This window comes from Leptopilina boulardi, unplaced genomic scaffold (assembly GCF_019393585.1).
Source record: "Leptopilina boulardi isolate dan_hultmark-lab unplaced genomic scaffold, ZJU_Lbou_2.1 LbouV2_408, whole genome shotgun sequence".
Taxonomy (NCBI): Eukaryota; Metazoa; Arthropoda; class Insecta; order Hymenoptera; family Figitidae; genus Leptopilina; species Leptopilina boulardi.
Genome location: NW_026137983.1, coordinates 2,625,901 through 2,644,862, shown reverse-complemented (window position 1 = coordinate 2,644,862; position 18,962 = coordinate 2,625,901). Strand labels below are relative to the sequence as shown.

Here is an 18,962-nt window from a genome sequence, read left to right as displayed (position 1 = left end):
CAAGAACTTTACTTAGTGTGGGGAGTAGGCTTATTGGTCTATAATTTTCATATCTTTTGTGATCTTTTCCTGGTTTTGGAATAGGGAGTATTTTTGCGGTTTTCCATGCTTTAGGAAAGTAGCTTTGTCGTAAGCACGCATTTATAATATAATTTAATTGCACTAGCGCTTTCTTAGGGAGATGTTTAAGTACAATATTTTGTATACCATCAAGGCCGGGGGCTTTTTTACCTTTAGTTTTACGTATTATTGTCATGATTTCTTTAGGTGAAGCAAGTTTGATGTTTTCAAGTTTAGTTTCAGATTGTATAATGTTTAAGTACTTTAAGTTAATTTCTTCATCAAATTTGCTATCACCGAAATCTGATGTTAATGTATGCACTTTTTCGAAATTGTTCGCGATTAATTCAGCCTTTTCTTCATCTTTAAAGATGATCTTGTCATTATCTTGCAAAGGAGGGATGTGAGAATTATTTTTGCCTTTTAGAGCTTTTGTCATTTTCCAAAGGGAGCAATCTTTTATGTTTAAGTTGTGGAGTTTATCTTCCCACATCAAATTTTTATGATTCTTTATGGACATTTTTATTTTTGCACTGCTTTCGTTTAGTAAGGGTTTGAGATATTTATTTCTTGTTTTTTGATAAATGAGTCTAAGTTTATTTCTTTCTTTTATTTGATTTATTATTTGTTGTGGCAGATTAATTTTTATACGGAAGGGTTTTGCTTTTGGGATTGCTTTAATTATTGAATTATTTAAGATATTGGTTAACTGTTCAACACTATCATCAATGTCAGTGATAGAGTCAATTTTACTGTTGATATTCAGGGTGTCATTAATTTCAGACTTGAATATTTTCCAGTTTGCAAGTTTATAATTTAACAATGATCTTTTATTTTCATTTCTGGGTGAACGTTCATTTTTTAAAGAGAATAGTACAGGTTTATGGTCAGAGTCTAATTCATTGAGTACTTGTGTTGTGTTGTGGTTTGTGATATTTTTTAGAAGTGTGAGATCAACAATACTAGGTTTAGCTTTAGAGTTAAAAGGAAAAAGTGTAAAGTCATTAGGGGCTTCAATAGTTAAGGTTTTTCTTTCAACATAGTTGAATAGTGTAGTTCCATTTGCGTTATTTCTAAAACAATTCCAACTTTTGTGCTTTGCATTGAAATCACCCGCCGCGATAATTTTGCTATTTAAATTAAAGATAATGTCAAGATCACTTTTTATAAGTTTCTTAGGAACATATAAGCTTATAATTGCTTATTGAACAGAAGGGTCGAAAGTCCATAAATACAGCATTTTCCCCGCCGTACATCATTGTTTTGTTAGTCTCCGAACTTACAGCATCGTCATGGCACGTACCAAGCAAACCGCTCGTAAATCCACCGGTGGTAAGGCACCAAGGAAACAACTCGCCACCAAGGCCGCCAGAAAGAGCGCGCCTGCAACTGGTGGAGTGAAAAAACCCCATCGTTACAGGCCAGGAACCGTCGCTCTCCGTGAGATCCGTCGTTACCAGAAGAGCACTGAGCTCCTCATCCGCAAGCTTCCTTTCCAACGTTTGGTTCGTGAGATCGCTCAAGATTTCAAGACCGACTTGCGTTTCCAGAGCTCTGCTGTGATGGCTCTCCAGGAGGCTAGCGAGGCTTACCTCGTCGGTCTCTTCGAAGATACCAACTTGTGCGCCATCCACGCCAAGAGAGTCACCATCATGCCAAAAGACATCCAATTGGCTCGTCGTATCCGAGGAGAACGTGCTTAAGTTTTTTACAACAACCTTCAAAAATGCAATCGGCCCTTTTCAGGGCCAACACATTTTTTTACGTTGAAATTATTTTGGTTTAACATTATAAAAAATAATTTATTAAGATAAATTTGAAGCATTTTTCTTCTAGTTTACAAATATTTTGATATGTTTATGATCTATTAGATAAATTATAACTAAATTATCATTTGTATTTTGTAGAAGTCGTTCACTGGTAAATAAAGTTTATTAAAATTTCTTTAAATTAATGGACGTTTTATGAAAATATAAAATATGGAGGCGTAACCTTTTTTAATATGTTCTAATTGGATATTTGATGTCTAAATATATTTTATGGAGTTAATGATTAGCTTTTCAATTTACTAGAAATTGTAGTTGGATCAACTACAAAAATACTGAAACAACTGCAAAACATCATTCTATCAACTATATTCTTAGTTATTGTAACTACTTTCTGATAGTAAATTTTACTTTTTAAATTGAGTTGAGGAACTATTGTACTAGGCAAAGTAGTTAAATGTTGTCAAATCGATTATATTTTTTTGAGTGCAGTTACATTAAATAATTTAATATGTACTTGTAAATTACAGAATTTATCTGACATATTGCCTCGAAAGAATAAATAAATTTACTACAAAAAATATTAACAAAAAAATGTTTCATCGAAGATAATAGGAGAAAAATTAATTTCCTAAAATTCTGAATGAATTCTTATTTTGATTTAATTGTATGATAAAATAAACAGCAAAGAGCGTTATATAGAGACTAGCGCTATTCGTAATCAATCTACAGACATGTGTAATTTAGCAATTTTTTTGTATTTTAATAAGTTATTTGTTTAAAGAACAAAACAAACCATTACGTAAAAAACAATTTGTGGCCCTGAAAAGGGCCGTTTGTTATCGATGAGTTCTGAAAATGTTACTGTTATATAACATTCCCTCCTTATTTTTTTGCAACCTTCTTTGCCACTGTCTTTTTGGGTTTTGGTGCAGCTTTCTTGGCGGCAACAGGTGCCTTTGCTTTCTTGGGAGAAGCCTTGGTCACCTTAGGCTTGGCAGTGGTAGACTTGGCCTTTGGTGGTTTAGCTGCAACCTTAGGAGTCTTTTTCTTCTCGGCAATAGCTTTCTTGGCCTTGGCAGCTACAGCCTTTTTCGGAGATGCAACTTTTTTAGCCTTGGATGCAGCAGCTTTGGGTTTAGCTGTAGCAGTCTTGGTTTTTGCCTTGGCCTCAGCTTTGGCGACATTCAATTTGAAGGATCCTGCAGCACCTTTTCCCTTGGTTTGAATCAGCGTTTTGTTGGCAACAGCAGCTTTAAGATACTTTCTGATGAAAGTCGCTTGCTTTTCTACATCAACTGCATAAGTACCAGCAATATATTTCTTGATGGCTTGGAGAGAAGAACCGCCTTTTTCCTTCAAAGCTGTGATAGCTGCAACTACCATTTCAGATGCTGGTGGGTGAGCGGCTTTTGTGCGAGGTTGCTTCGCTTTAGGAGTTGCCGCCTTCTTAGGAGTTGTAACTGCGGGTGCAGCTGGAGATTCTACTTTATCTGCCATTTCGAATAAACAAAATATATTTGTTAAAAATTTCAAGAAAAGTTGAATAACTATTCCAATCCTCTCAGCTCAACTGGCAACAGAGAAATGAAAATTTCCACAGGCGATCGATGACTTAGTGAACTACACGGACGGTGAAGAAAGACCACTCCGCTTGTGCGTCACATACCGATCAGAATTTGGGTAACATGTGTACTGTTTTAAAAAACTTCTTTTTAATTTACTTATTAACATTTTTAATTGTGGTTATAAATCACTTTGATTTCAATTGAATACTAATTGTAATTTTAAAGTAAAAGAATAAAAGTTTGATAAATACATTATGTGTCGGTAAAATTGTACATATACCAAGACTATATTTTCTATGCTGTCTCAAATTATTTTGCAAAAATGTTATAAAAACATATTCTAATTACTTTTTTTAAAATAGAGTTTTCTGATCTACACTCCATACTATTAGCTATACTATCAATATATTGTTTGCAATTTTTAAAATTAATTTAGATGGTAAAAAAATATCCAAATAAAAAACCAGTTCAAACTCTACCAATAGAACACTTCCATTACTACTTTGGATTTTATGTACCAGTAATGCAAAAATTTTAAACAAAGTTTTTAAACATCTATAATTATAAAGTCACACAAAAAAACTTATGTCTTTCACCCGGAGTTCTCACTATGGTTACTATATATTTGTAACAAATAATATAATGATTAAACTAGAAAATAAAGCATACAGCAAAAAAATCAATGATACACAAAAAATTAATAAATAGATTACAATAAAAAAAATTAATCCAAATCAATAAAGGGAAAACACAAATGAAATCAAAATAAATTCGGTCCACAGAACATAAGTATCATATACGAAAATGCTTTTGCGATCACCGGGGTGAAGTACAGCTGAGAACGGTTAATAATTGGATGGGTGGCCGCCTCGGTGCTCGCTATAGTCCTGGTGTTTTCACTGTGATCGAGATATATCAAGCGGGAAGTTTGACGTCGAGGAAGTGTTTGTACTTTTGTAATGATTATACATTCACAACTCGATTATCAATAAACCGGCTGTAGTCGAGAGACGTTTTCTGTAGTTTTCTTCCCCCCTGGCCAAAAGTCCAGAAAAATGCGACTGTTTCTAATAAAAGTCGGTCTACAGCCGCAATTTTAAAGAGTTTGTGAGTTCAAAGATTTAAATAGACTTCTGACGACTTGTGAGAAAATTGTAAAGATCCCTAAGGGGTATACAATTTTATAAATAGTTAATGTGTCACAATGTTTCCATTTCACTAATTTGTAGTATTCACAAAAACATCCGTTTCCTTTTGATATAAATGATTTTTTATCTCTCAGGCACAAACATGATGCTTTTAGATACCTGTCGTCCTGGTGTAAAGCCAATAATTTATTCTCCCGTCTGAAAATGGCGTCCATGTTTGTCCTAGGATAAAAAAAACAGAATTACGCTTATAGTCGTCCTCGAGGCCGACTGGGATGCATGTGTCCTTAAGGACTATAAAGGTCGATGTTAAAATAAGCATATCAACCCCTTTAACGGAAGAACTACCGACATGTTGAAAATGCAACGATTTGAAAAGCCGCCTCGCTACCGATCCACTTTGGGGAAAAAGGAGGGCAAAATTGCCGTTGTAAGGTCCTTAAGAACCAAAACGGCGAAGAAGACCGGGTGCCCTTCCAGGAGGAGATGGTTGGCATTGATTCCATTCGCCCGTGTAAGAGAATCTTGAGCGGAAGACGAAATCAAAGTACTCATCGGGGACCTCGTGGAAGTTCCATCTCCGAGCTAAGCTCCACTCACCGATGGTCTGGTAGGTCACACACACTATAGGGTGCCCAATGAAATGGCGGCACGGTTAGTAACATTCATCTTGGACCAAAAAACACCCCAACAGGAGTGGGCGTGAGTTAGCGAGGACAAGAATCCTGCACTTACAACGGGGACCACGTGGAACATCCGCTCCCAGACCGAAGTGTCAGACCGCAGTCTGAAACCACAACGATTTCACCCTGCCTGTGGACGATGAGGCGTAATGCGTTCAAATTCGCTCTAGTCGCCAAGTACGACCCACGATGGGTTACGGGAAGACAAGTTCTCCGGCCGGAGTTCCACGGACACAATGCACGGGGAAGGCCTTATTTCACATGGTGAACACCTGGCAAGCATAGTGCGTTTGTACATCATCGGTAATGTCCCATCTCAGCATCTACGTCGAAGCGGTACTTAGCTAGATGTGTACAACCCTCCGCACCCCTTTTAGTCGTCTTTTACAACATGCAGTTGGCTACAGGCGCCCTAGTCTGAAGCCGAGACCGCCACGGCGAGTTAAAAATGAACAGCTGGCCCATGTGTTATTTTTGCCCTAGGATAAAAATGGATGCCATTTCCAAACGGTAGAACAATTTAATGGCTTTTTCACCCGGTCGTCAGATAACAAAAGCGCGAAGTTTGTTCCTTTTTGGAATAAAAAGTATCGTAAGTAACATGGGTCTAAGGCAGTCAATTGCTTACATTGCCGTTTTCTAGGACTCGTTCACGTCTCGGGATGCATGTTGCTTAATATACAGGGTGATTTTTATGTTCCGGACCCCCAAAATATCTTGAAAGGAAATAGTTTTTGAGAAAAATGTTGTATACGAAAGTTGTCAGGTTGAAAAAAATCTATTAAATTGTATAATTAAAAAACGGGCCCAGGGCCTTATGTGGGCCCTACAGACAAAAAAGTAAATTTTTTAAATGGAACCAAGTATTTTCAAACTCAGATTCTTTTAGCCAGTGATTTCCTCTTTTCAGACATGTGGTAACTTGTGGGCCCAAAGTTAAATTTGGGCCCAAAATTCGATTTTTTGTGGTTTTAAAGGTAATTTTAGTGTAACTTAGATCCAAGGGGTTTTCAGGGTCCCTGATTACGAATATGAAGTCAGTTTTTAAAAATTTTCAATAACGGACCCAAAATGACTAATTAAAATTGAAAAAAATTAAGGAAAATTATGAAACTTCTTATTTTAGACTTACTTAGCCTGCTAATTGTTAATTCAATGTTAATTTTATTGCTCTTAATTTAGTATCATAAAACTTGAGGTAAAATAATTAATAGATTTTTTTAAATTTTAATATTTAGGGGCTTATAAGGCCCAAAATTAGATTTTCTTTGGTTTTAAAAATAATTTTAGTGTGACTTAGTTTCGAAGGGTTTTCGGGGTCCCAAATTACGAATCTGAAATCAGTTTTTAAAAATTTTCAATAGCGGACCCAAAATGACTAATTAAAAATGAAAAAAATTAAGGGAAATTATGAAACTTCTTATTTTCAACTTATTTAGCCTTCTAATTGTTAATTCAATGTTACTTTTATTGCTTTTAATTTAGTATCATAAACCTTGTGGTAAAAATTAGATTTTTACAAATTTTAAATTTAGGTGCTTATAAGGCCAAAAATTAGATTAGAAAGTTCCCTGAAACTAAAATAACTCTTAAAACCACAGAAGATCCACTTTTGGAACCCATAAGCCCCCAAAATTTAAATTTGAAAAATAAACCAATCTTCCTTTTTGCCCCCAAATGATAGTAAATTTAGAGCTGTGTAAAAGTAACATTAAGTTAACAAGTAAAATGCTAAATAGGTCTAAAATAATAAATTTCATAATTATCCTTAATTTTTTTTATTTTTAATCAGTCATTTTGGGTCTGCTATTTTGAATTTTTAAAAACTGATTTTAGATTCATAATCAAGAAGCCCGAAAACCCATCAGAACTAAGTTACACTAAAATGAATTTAAAACTTAATCAGGGAACACAAAAACCCCTTAGAACTAATTTACACTAAAATCCCCTTTAAATCCAAAAAAATCGTTTTTTGGGCCTTATAAGCCCCTAAATTTAAAATTTGTAAAAATCTAATTTTTTACCCCAAAGTTTATAATACTAAATAAAAAGCAATAAATGTAACATTGAATTAACAATTAGAAGGGTAAATAAGTCTAAAATAAGAAGTTTTATAATTTCCCTTAATTTTTTTCATTTTTAATCATTCATTTTTTGTCCGTTATTAAAAATTTTTAAAAACTGATTACAGATTCGTAATCAGCGACCCCGAAAACTCCTTGGCACTAAGTCACACTAAAATCACCTTGAAAACCACAAAATATCGAATTTTGTTGTTTAAAAATGAGTTTTAAAAGAACTAAAAACAGAATTTTCAGCCTTATAAGCCCCTAAACATTAATATTAGTAAAAATCTATCAATTTTTTTTCCCTTAAAGTTCATGATACTAAATTAAAAACTATAAAAGTAACATTGAATTAACAATTAGAAAACTAAATAAGTCTAAAATAAAAAGTTTTATAATTTTCCTTAATTTTATTAATTTTTATGTCATTTTTGGTCCGCTGTTTTGAATTTTTAAAAATCGATGTCAGATTCATAATTTGGGACCCCGAAAACCCTTCGAAACTAAGTCACACTAAAATTATTTTTAAAACCAAAGAAAATCTAATTTTGGGCCTTATAAGCCCCTAAATATTAAAATTTGAAAAAATCTATTAATTATTTTACCTCAAGTTTTATGATACTAAATTAAGAGCAATAAAATTAACATTGAATTAACAATTAGCAGGCTAAGTAAGTCTAAAATAAGAAGTTTCATAATTTTCCTTAATTTTTTTCAATTTTAATTAGTCATTTTGGGTCCGTTATTGAAAATTTTTAAAAACTGACTTCATATTCGTAATCAGGGACCCTGAAAACCCCTTGGATCTAAGTTACACTAAAATTACCTTTAAAACCACAAAAAATCGAATTTTGGGCCCAAATTTAACTTTGGGCCCACAAGTTACCACATGTCTGAAAAGAGGAAATCACTGGCTAAAAGAATCTGAGTTTGAAAATACTTGGTTCCATTTAAAAAATTTACTTTTTTGTCTGTAGGGCCCACATAAGGCCCTGGGCCCGTTTTTTAATTATACAATTTAATAGATTTTTTTCAACCTGACAACTTTCGTATACAACATTTTTCTCAAAAACTATTTCCTTTCAAGATATTTTGGGGGTCCGGAACATAAAAATCACCCTGTATAATTAGTAAACTATTTATAACATAGACACTGCAAAAAGGATCTTCTTCTTTACCAAGATGCCAAAATTGGTAAAAGAGAGGATAAGGACAAGTTTGGCATCAAAAATTTAGATAACAATGTTATTATCAAAAAAGATCTTGTTATTCACTAAAGAGCCACAGTGAAGGATCCACAGTGTGGGATCAACATCTTGGATCCACACTGTAGGATCCACAGTGTATCATACACATCTTGGTTCCCACATTTTGTATCCTACATCTTGTATCCCTCATCTTGATTCCCACATCTTGGATCCCACATATTGGATCCCACATCTTGGATCCCACATCTTGGATCCCACATCTTGGATCCCACATCTTGGATCCCACATCTTGGATCCCACATCTTGGATCCCACATCTTGGATCCCACATCTTGGATCCCACATCTTGGATCCCACATCTTGGATCCCACATCTTGGATCCCACGTCTTGGATCCCACGTCTTGGATCCCACATCTTGGATCCCACATCTTGGATCCCACATCTTGGATCCCACATCTTGGATCCCACATCTTGGATCCCACATCTTGGATCCCACATCTTGGATCCCACATCTTGGATCCCACATCTTGGATCCCACATCTTGGATCCCACATCTTGGATCCCACATCTTGGATCCCACATCTTGGATCCCACATCTTGGATCCCACATCTTGGATCCCACATCTTGGATCCCACATCTTGGATCCCACATCTTGGATCCCACATCTTGGATCCCACATCTTGGATCCCACATCTTGGATCCCACATCTTGGATCCCACATCTTGGATCCCACATCTTGGATCCCACATCTTGGATCCCACATCTTGGATCCCACATCTTGGATCCCACATCTTGGATCCCACATCTTGGATCCCACATCTTGGATCCCACATCTTGGATCCCACATCTTGGATCCCACATCTTGGATCCCACATCTTGGATCCCACATCTTGGATCCCACATCTTGGATCCCACATCTTGGATCCCACATCTTGGATCCCACATCTTGGATCCCACATCTTGGATCCCACATCTTGGATCCCACATCTTGGATCCCACATCTTGGATCCCACATCTTGGATCCCACATCTTGGATCCCACATCTTGGATCCCACATCTTGGATCCCACATCTTGGATCCCACATCTTGGATCCCACATCTTGGATCCCACATCTTGGATCCCACATCTTGGATCCCACATCTTGGATCCCACATCTTGGATCCCACATCTTGGATCCCACATCTTGGATCCCACATCTTGGATCCCACATCTTGGATCCCACATCTTGGATCCCACATCTTGGATCCCACATCTTGGATCCCACATCTTGGATCCCACATCTTGGATCCCACATCTTGGATCCCACATCTTGGATCCCACATCTTGGATCCCACATCTTGGATCCCACATCTTGGATCCCACATCTTGGATCCCACATCTTGGATCCCACATCTTGGATCCCACATCTTGGATCCCACATCTTGGATCCCACATCTTGGATCCCACATCTTGGATCCCACATCTTGGATCCCACATCTTGGATCCCACATCTTGGATCCCACATCTTGGATCCCACATCTTGGATCCCACATCTTGGATCCCACATCTTGGATCCCACATCTTGGATCCCACATCTTGGATCCCACATCTTGGATCCCACATCTTGGATCCCACATCTTGGATCCCACATCTTGGATCCCACATCTTGGATCCCACATCTTGGATCCCACATCTTGGATCCCACATCTTGGATCCCACATCTTGGATCCCACATCTTGGATCCCACATCTTGGATCCCACATCTTGGATCCCACATCTTGGATCCCACATCTTGGATCCCACATCTTGGATCCCACATCTTGGATCCCACATCTTGGATCCCACATCTTGGATCCCACATCTTGGATCCCACATCTTGGATCCCACATCTTGGATCCCACATCTTGGATCCCACATCTTGGATCCCACATCTTGGATCCCACATCTTGGATCCCACATCTTGGATCCCACATCTTGGATCCCACATCTTGGATCCCACATCTTGGATCCCACATCTTGGATCCCACATCTTGGATCCCACATCTTGGATCCCACATCTTGGATCCCACATCTTGGATCCCACATCTTGGATCCCACATCTTGGATCCCACATCTTGGATCCCACATCTTGGATCCCACATCTTGGATCCCACATCTTGGATCCCACATCTTGGATCCCACATCTTGGATCCCACATCTTGGATCCCACATCTTGGATCCCACATCTTGGATCCCACATCTTGGATCCCACATCTTGGATCCCACATCTTGGATCCCACATCTTGGATCCCACATCTTGGATCCCACATCTTGGATCCCACATCTTGGATCCCACATCTTGGATCCCACATCTTGGATCCCACATCTTGGATCCCACATCTTGGATCCCACATCTTGGATCCCACATCTTGGATCCCACATCTTGGATCCCACATCTTGGATCCCACATCTTGGATCCCACATCTTGGATCCCACATCTTGGATCCCACATCTTGGATCCCACATCTTGGATCCCACATCTTGGATCCCACATCTTGGATCCCACATCTTGGATCCCACATCTTGGATCCCACATCTTGGATCCCACATCTTGGATCCCACATCTTGGATCCCACATCTTGGATCCCACATCTTGGATCCCACATCTTGGATCCCACATCTTGGATCCCACATCTTGGATCCCACATCTTGGATCCCACATCTTGGATCCCACATCTTGGATCCCACATCTTGGATCCCACATCTTGGATCCCACATCTTGGATCCCACATCTTGGATCCCACATCTTGGATCCCACATCTTGGATCCCACATCTTGGATCCCACATCTTGGATCCCACATCTTGGATCCCACATCTTGGATCCCACATCTTGGATCCCACATCTTGGATCCCACATCTTGGATCCCACATCTTGGATCCCACATCTTGGATCCCACATCTTGGATCCCACATTTTGGATCCCACATTTTGGATCCCACATCTTGGATCCCACATCTTGGATCCCACATCTTGGATCCCACATCTTGGATCCCACATCTTGGATCCCACATCTTGGATCCCACATCTTGGATCCTACATCTTGGATCCTACATCTTGGATCCCACATCTTGGATCCCACATCTTGGATCCTACATCTTTGATCATTTTAAACGTTATATATTTTGTGTCATTAATCCTAGACCATTTGCTGGACCCAATACGCTCTCTACTCTATTTGGAAAATTTATATTGTTGACTTTTCGATCCCTCTTAAATTCACAGTTAAGTGCTATACACTATTTTGACCATTTTTTTTACTATTTCATTCTATTGACAAGGGTCTTTGGAGTTTTATAGCTTTTTAGCAGAAAAAAATGATTAAAATTCATAAATGTGCACCGTACTCGAATTTTAATGTTCTTTCAAAAAACTAGTGTAACAACAATTTACAATAAATAATAAAAATGATTTAACAATAAATTTAATAAGAGATTACAACTCTTTCAACTAGGTAATTAATAATTGTTGCAACAAATGAAATATTTGGATTATTGTTGTTAAACAATTTAAATTTAAAACATGTAGCAAAAAATTCAAAAGCTGTACTTACATTTAAAAATACCTATGCATGAATATAATACTGAAAACGACACTTTTGGCGAATCCTTATATCCAAGTTTGATATTAAATTAACACGATACTTATTTATTTTATTTAAATAGCACTATTTTAATTCACTGTTCTTTGTATTTTCAAATATTTAAATAAATGGATTCATGTACCTATCACAATATTTTTAAAAGTAAAATGAAAAAATGTATAGTTCTGCTCATGACAAAAGCCAAAAGGCAACTGAAGAAAATATGGCACTTATGGGAAAGCTTTTTCTGAGTAGAAAATGATGTAAAATATATGCTTTAAAAGAGGTACAATACATTTCAAAAATTTAAAAGTGAAGGAAAGAATTCATTCTCTTGCAGAAATCATTTTTATGATAGGGTTTCGACGTTACCAATTCGGGCGCCCACCGATTCCGCATGTATACTTGATAGGTAGGTAGGTAGGATAGTCTACAAATGTCCAGATGTTTTTCAAACTGGGAAATACAAAAAAAGGCAAAAAGACTTCAAAGAAATATGGAAATAGTGAAGACATTTCAAGTTTAATGTAATTTTAAAATTTACATTAGTTGAGAACACAAATCATGTGATAAACTCTTCTATTAGAAGAATACATACATCTTCAAACTAGTCTACAAAAAAATAAATTCCTAGAGGCAAAAGATTTTGTTTTAAAGTATATATTCTAATTTCAAATGTCATATAAAATGTATTTTATTCATTTGTTTTAGACTTAAGACATAAAACGTTACATTGATTGAATTTTTATTTTAATATTATATTAATATTTTATATTATATTATATATTATATTAATTTTTTCAGCATATGATTTCGTACCATTCGATGGGTAATTTGAGGGGCTGATAGTAAAAATGGTTTAAAATAACATTGGGAGCAAAAGTGGGATAAGTGACTTGGGAGCAAAAACGGGTTAAAATGATTCGTGTAATTTATTGATAAATTCATTATATTATCGATTAAAAAATATTAATTATAATAAAATATGCATTTTTTCCTATTGTTAATATTTTTTAATCGATAATATAATGAATTTATCAATAAATTAAACGAATCATTTTAACCCGTTTTTGCTCCCAAGTCACTTATCCCACTTTTGCTCCCAATGTTATTTTAAACCATTTTTACTATCAGCCCCTCATTTGTCATTAATGAATTGTGTCACTTAGTGCAGGATTTTTTTGGTTACAGAATTATCTCACACTTTAAAATATTTCGTTTAATAAAAAACTTTAAATATTACATTAAAATAATAATTAATAAATAATTTCTCAATAAATTCTTCACTTTAACTCACTAACTACCGACTGTAGGTTCCCCTTCGTTCCCAAATTTTGTGCTTAAGAGATTTTTAGATGATGATCATGGTAATCCAAATGCAGTCCTTCAATTCTTCCATCAAAATGTTTGTCAAAATACGCTTACGAACACTTGGACTACTCTTCGTATTTTGCAGACTATACCTATGAGAGTGGCCAAAGAAGAACGTAGCTTTTGTAAATTAAAGTTAATTAAGACATACCTTACATCGACAATGCTAGATGAAGACTTATCTAATCTTGCAAAAATATTTATTGAAAATGAGATGACATAAATATTGAACTACACTGGAAACACTCAATAGCATTAGTCTTAGTCCGCCCTACAGAAAAATGTCCTTGTAGAGGAATACTATAAACACTCAGGGCCGTACAATGAATTACTAGTGCTTTTAGCAGAATACATTGTGCATATTATTATAAATATTAATGAATTTTGTTTCTATAATAAAGTATTGTAAGCTGTCGTTTTATAATTAATATTTTTTTCAAAATTTTGTTCTAATATAACTTATTTCATATGCCTTGATTTTTATATTCACAGTTTTTATTATAAAGCATTGTGAACTTAATTATCGTAAAAATAAAATAAACTATTGTATCATAATTAAATAGGAATAAATTGTTTCATAGATAAAAGAAATTCCTTCGTATAAAACGAGTGGTGGCCCTGAAAAGGGCCGTTTGTTTACAATCATGCTGTGAAAATGTCACAAGAATAACATTTTCACCATCTTACTTCTTGGCAACCTTCTTTGCCGCGGGCTTTTTTGCTTTTGGTGCAGCAGCTTTCTTCGGGGAAGCTTTTGCCTTTTTTGGAGCAGCTTTAGTGGTTTTAGGTTTGGCAGCGGTGGATTTTGCCTTTGGTGGTTTTGCCGCAACTTTCGGGGTCTTCTTCTTTTCGGCAACAGCTTTCTTGGTCTTGGCTGCCACAGCCTTCTTCGGAGATACTGCTTTCTTAGTCTTAGGAGCAGCAGCTTTGGGTTTAGCAGCAGGAGTCTTAGCCTTGGGCTTACTTTTACCTTCAGCCTTGGTGACGTTCAATTTGAAGGATCCTGCAGCTCCTTTTCCTTTAGTTTGGATCAAGGCCTTATTAGCAACTGCAGCTTTCAGGTACTTTCTGATGAAAGGCGCTTGCTTCTCGACATCGACTTTGTAGGTGGCAGCGATGTATTTCTTGATGGCTTGGAGGGAAGAGCCACCTCTTTCCTTCAAAGATGCGATGGCTGCATTAACCATCTCTGATGCTGGTGGATGACTGGCTTTAGCACGGGGCTTTTTTGCCTTCGCAGCTGCAGCCTTTTTAGGAGTTGCAACTGCAGGCGCTGCTGGTGATTCTACTTTATCGGTCATTTTGATAATGAAACTATTCGAAAAAAAGTTTTATAACTCTTGAGATACTCTCAACGCAACTGATGAAACAGAAATGAAAATTTTCCCTGACGATCCGTGACTTAGGGAATTGCACGGACGGTGAAGAAAGACCCTTACGCTCGTGCGCCGCTTGCCGTTCGAATTCTCGATAACTTGGGAACGTCATTCAAAAAATTTGTTAACTTTTAAGTGTTAACGCTTTAATAAATTGTTCTAAATATCTTTAATTTCAATTGTACGAATATTTTACTTTTTGACTAATAAAAAATATTTTTTATTTTTACATTTTTCTTAGGTAGAATTAAACATTTTTCGAAGCTCTGCTTACATTGATCGAGCGTACCAAGTTTCAAAAATTGTTAAAAATATGTTAACAAATTCCATTGTCAAAAATTTGAGTTTGCAAATTAATTCTCTATTTGTTCCCCTTTATGAATATTTAATTTGTTTATATTTTAACAATATATTAAAAGTGTTACGAGTAGTTTAATTTCAGCATGAGTTCAAATTTTTGATATGGGGAGCGCAAACGTGTAGACTGATTGTCTTGATCAATAATGAAAAAAATTTAAACATTGTTTTAGCATTGTTATATGTATAAATTTATATATTTTATACTTAATTTATCGTTTGAGGAATTTTTCTTATTAACTATGTACTTGAAAAATAAAAGAAAATTTACATGCTCCAATAAAGAGTTTATATGACTTGAACAGTTAAAAGGGACCTTAAATACAAAAAAATCAATTTTTTGATTTGTGATTCCGATAGATAAAACTTTTTAATATCAAAATCATCAATCAATAAAAAATTATTTTTTCGGACATAAGGTCCGTTTTAATTGTCTAGGTCACATATATTTATTACTTTCAGCACATATATTAATCTATAATGAATTTTAAAATGTCATTTTTTTAATCTTGAAAAAAAGGTAACAAATGAATTATTTACGGAAAATATGGAACAAAAATGTGATGAAAAACTGATAGTTAAAACTCACTTAATCAGCACGAAAACTTGCAGCAAAGTTGCAGGAAGTTTGCCGTGCAAGTAACAAAATCTCCTTTCACTTGTAAAAAGCTTGTATAATATTAAAAAAAATTTAATAAAAATTTGTTTCTAAATAAACATAAAGGGCAACCTGCTTTGGAGGTTAAAAAATTTATTGCTCAGACGTAGGAGATTCGATTCACAACTGCGCATCGTGTTAAGTTATGCAAACTTGTGCCAAATTTGCGAAGCAAGCATGCCATTGGAGGCCATTTCGTTACTTGCACCAAACTTGCTATATGTCAAAACTGCAATTTTGCACGGCAAGCTTTTTGTAAGTTTGTTGCAAGCTTTTGTGCTAACTGGGAATTAATGTGCAAAATAATTCGTTTGTACATCTATTTAAATTTTTATTAATCTAAATTTTTCATAACCGATTGATGCATTAATAGTTTAAAATGTTGGCAAATTGAAACTTCAGTAAATTAAAATTTAGATAAATTGAAATTTAATTAATTATTAAAAATTAAATCCTCTCAATACGTGACATCATTTGTGGCCGGTGCCTAAGTTGTAAATTTTATAAAATTACAGATCATTCTCATCAATTTAAAATTTTGTAAAAATGAAGAAAAATATTTTAGTTTACAAGAATTTACGCATAAAAATGTTTTTATAAAAATATATAAAATATTTTTAAACTAGACTAGATGTTTTTTGGGTTGTTGATTATGAATTTGTGGTTCAAATGAATGATTTGAAAGTTATTAAGATTGAGAATGGTACATCTGTTTGCTTCTATTTAATTATCTGAGTGCGTCACTGAGTGTCTTTTCTTTAGGTTAACTTAAGATTTGACAAAGAAAAGAATATTTTAAAGTCTATTTTATTATTGAACTAGCGCTTCCGACGACATTTGTACGTCTCTGTTGCTTCTATTCTTTGTCCATTCAATTTAATTTTCAATTTATGTTTCATAATTTATTACAATTATTTCATTAAATATTTAATAATATTGTTAAAAAATTGCAAAAAGGCATGTAATTATAGAGAAAGTTTTAAACAGAAAAATAATAATCTATTATATTTGTAAAATTTGTCTAAAAATTATAATTGTTGAATAATTTTTATTTAAAACAAATATTTACAACATATAAATACTTTGCAAGTGTATATTTATTGCAATTAAGTAAGTTATGAAAAATATATATGTGGAACAATAATTTAAGCTGATTTTTATAAACTAAATATTAATTTAGATGCTCTGGAAAGCAAAGTTCATTTTTTCTTACATTCGATTTTTTCGATCATCGAGATATTTCGATACATTTTCATGCGCTTTGCATGCATTTACTTTTTTAAGAAAGGATACGTAATGAAGTGTTACTAAGAAAAGTTTGTTTGGAATATATTCTAGTAATTCACGAATAAATGACCTTCGGTTGAATAAGCCCTATAAATCTGAAATCAATTTGTTATGTGGTTTCGAAAAAACTTGTTACCAAAAATCATTACATAAAGATTTCTTTATTTCTTATTTTTAAGATCAATCAATGGAGCAGTTAGAAACAAAATAATTTCAACGTAAAAAAATGTGTTGGCCCTGAAAAGGGCCGATTGTGTTTGGAAGGTGTTGTAAAAAATTTAAGCACGTTCTCCTCGGATACGACGAGCCAATTGGATGTCTTTTGGCATGATGGTGACTCTCTTGGCGTGGATGGCGCACAAGTTGGTGTCTTCGAAGAGACCGACGAGGTAAGCCTCGCTAGCCTCCTGGAGAGCCATCACAGCAGAGCTCTGGAAACGCAAGTCGGTCTTGAAATCTTGAGCGATCTCACGAACCAAACGTTGGAAAGGAAGTTTGCGGATGAGGAGCTCAGTGCTCTTCTGGTAACGACGGATCTCACGGAGAGCGACGGTTCCTGGCCTGTAACGATGGGGTTTTTTCACTCCACCAGTTGCAGGCGCGCTCTTTCTGGCGGCCTTGGTGGCGAGTTGTTTCCTTGGTGCCTTACCACCGGTGGATTTACGAGCGGTTTGCTTGGTACGTGCCATGACGATGCTGTAAGTTCGGAGACTAACAAAACAATGATGCACGGCGGGGAAAATGTTGTATTTATGGACTTTCGACCCTTCTGTTCAATAAGCAGCTAAAGGGAGGGGAAACTAGCAACGCGATTGGTAGACTGAAATTGTGGTGGGAGATGTGTGCCACACGATGTTATAAAATAATGCTCACTTCCCTCGAAAAGCATTCTCAGTTTGTTCTTCGTTCGAGTTTGACGTACGAACTTTATTATCTGCAAAAATGACTGGTCGCGGAAAGGGAGGTAAAGGTTTGGGAAAAGGAGGAGCAAAGCGGCATCGCAAAGTTTTGCGTGATAACATCCAAGGTATCACCAAGCCAGCCATCCGTCGTTTGGCTCGTCGTGGTGGAGTGAAACGTATCTCCGGATTGATCTACGAGGAAACTCGTGGTGTTCTCAAAGTGTTCCTTGAGAACGTGATCCGTGACGCTGTCACTTACACCGAGCACGCCAAGAGGAAGACCGTCACCGCCATGGACGTCGTCTATGCTTTGAAACGTCAAGGCCGCACCCTTTACGGTTTCGGCGGTTAAATTTTCCTGTCATCTTACAAAACAATCGGCCCTTTTCAGGGCCACCAAATTTTTTAACTTTGGAATTCTTTTGTTTAAAACATGTTTTTAAAGCAAAAAGTTAGTCTTATGTTGATAATTGATTTTAGTAGTAAAAATTTTATTGTTTCTGAAGACATTGATTTTTAGTATAACTAGCGCTAAACTACTAGTCACTGCTCTAGTAAAAATTTAGTAACTTTTAATTGTAACAATAAAATCTTAATATTGTTTGTCCTTCTCTAACTCATTATTCCAGTTACGCTTCTATTCTGCTTTGGCCTCAATTAACACGAGAAAAAAGAGAAACAAAAACCAAAATTGCTGACGAAGTAGATAAAAGTCACTAGACAGTCAATCCTAATGGAAAACAACCCAGCAGAATAGATTTTATTTTAACTAATCAAAATTTAGTCTCTTACGGCACAATAATATTTGCTGTAAGAGACTCCATTTTGATTGGTTAAAATCTATTCTACTAATTATGGTTATAATTCATAATATTTCGATTGCTGGTCATTGACCCTATAGTCTGTATATA

At 35.6% G+C, this 18,962-nt stretch overlaps 4 protein-coding genes across 4 annotated transcripts in view; 1 reads left to right on the top strand and 3 right to left on the bottom strand.

Annotated features, from left to right (window-relative positions):
- Positions 1–18,962, bottom strand: part of LOC127289440 (uncharacterized) — a 57,703-nt gene that overhangs the window by 1,847 nt on the left and 36,894 nt on the right. The window contains exon 4 of the mRNA XM_051317373.1: positions 17,510–17,860. Within this exon, the coding sequence (XP_051173330.1) occupies positions 17,510–17,860 (351 nt within the window). The remainder of the gene's footprint in view (positions 1–17,509; positions 17,861–18,962) is intronic.
- On the top strand, positions 1,325–18,441 carry LOC127289441 (histone H3-like). Its single transcript, XM_051317374.1, has 2 exons — positions 1,325–1,681; positions 18,076–18,441. The coding sequence occupies exons 1-2, from the start codon at positions 1,353–1,355 to the stop codon at positions 18,401–18,403; spliced, it is 657 nt and encodes a 218-aa protein (XP_051173331.1). The 5' UTR covers positions 1,325–1,352; the 3' UTR covers positions 18,404–18,441.
- LOC127289431 (late histone H1-like) lies at positions 2,649–3,398 on the bottom strand. The gene has a single exon (XM_051317364.1). It carries the CDS (start codon positions 3,324–3,326, stop codon positions 2,712–2,714), a length of 615 nt encoding a protein of 204 aa, XP_051173321.1. The 5' UTR covers positions 3,327–3,398; the 3' UTR covers positions 2,649–2,711.
- LOC127289430 (histone H1C-like) lies at positions 14,085–14,826 on the bottom strand. Its single transcript, XM_051317363.1, has one exon. The coding sequence runs from the start codon at positions 14,770–14,772 to the stop codon at positions 14,155–14,157; it is 618 nt and encodes a 205-aa protein (XP_051173320.1). The 5' UTR covers positions 14,773–14,826; the 3' UTR covers positions 14,085–14,154.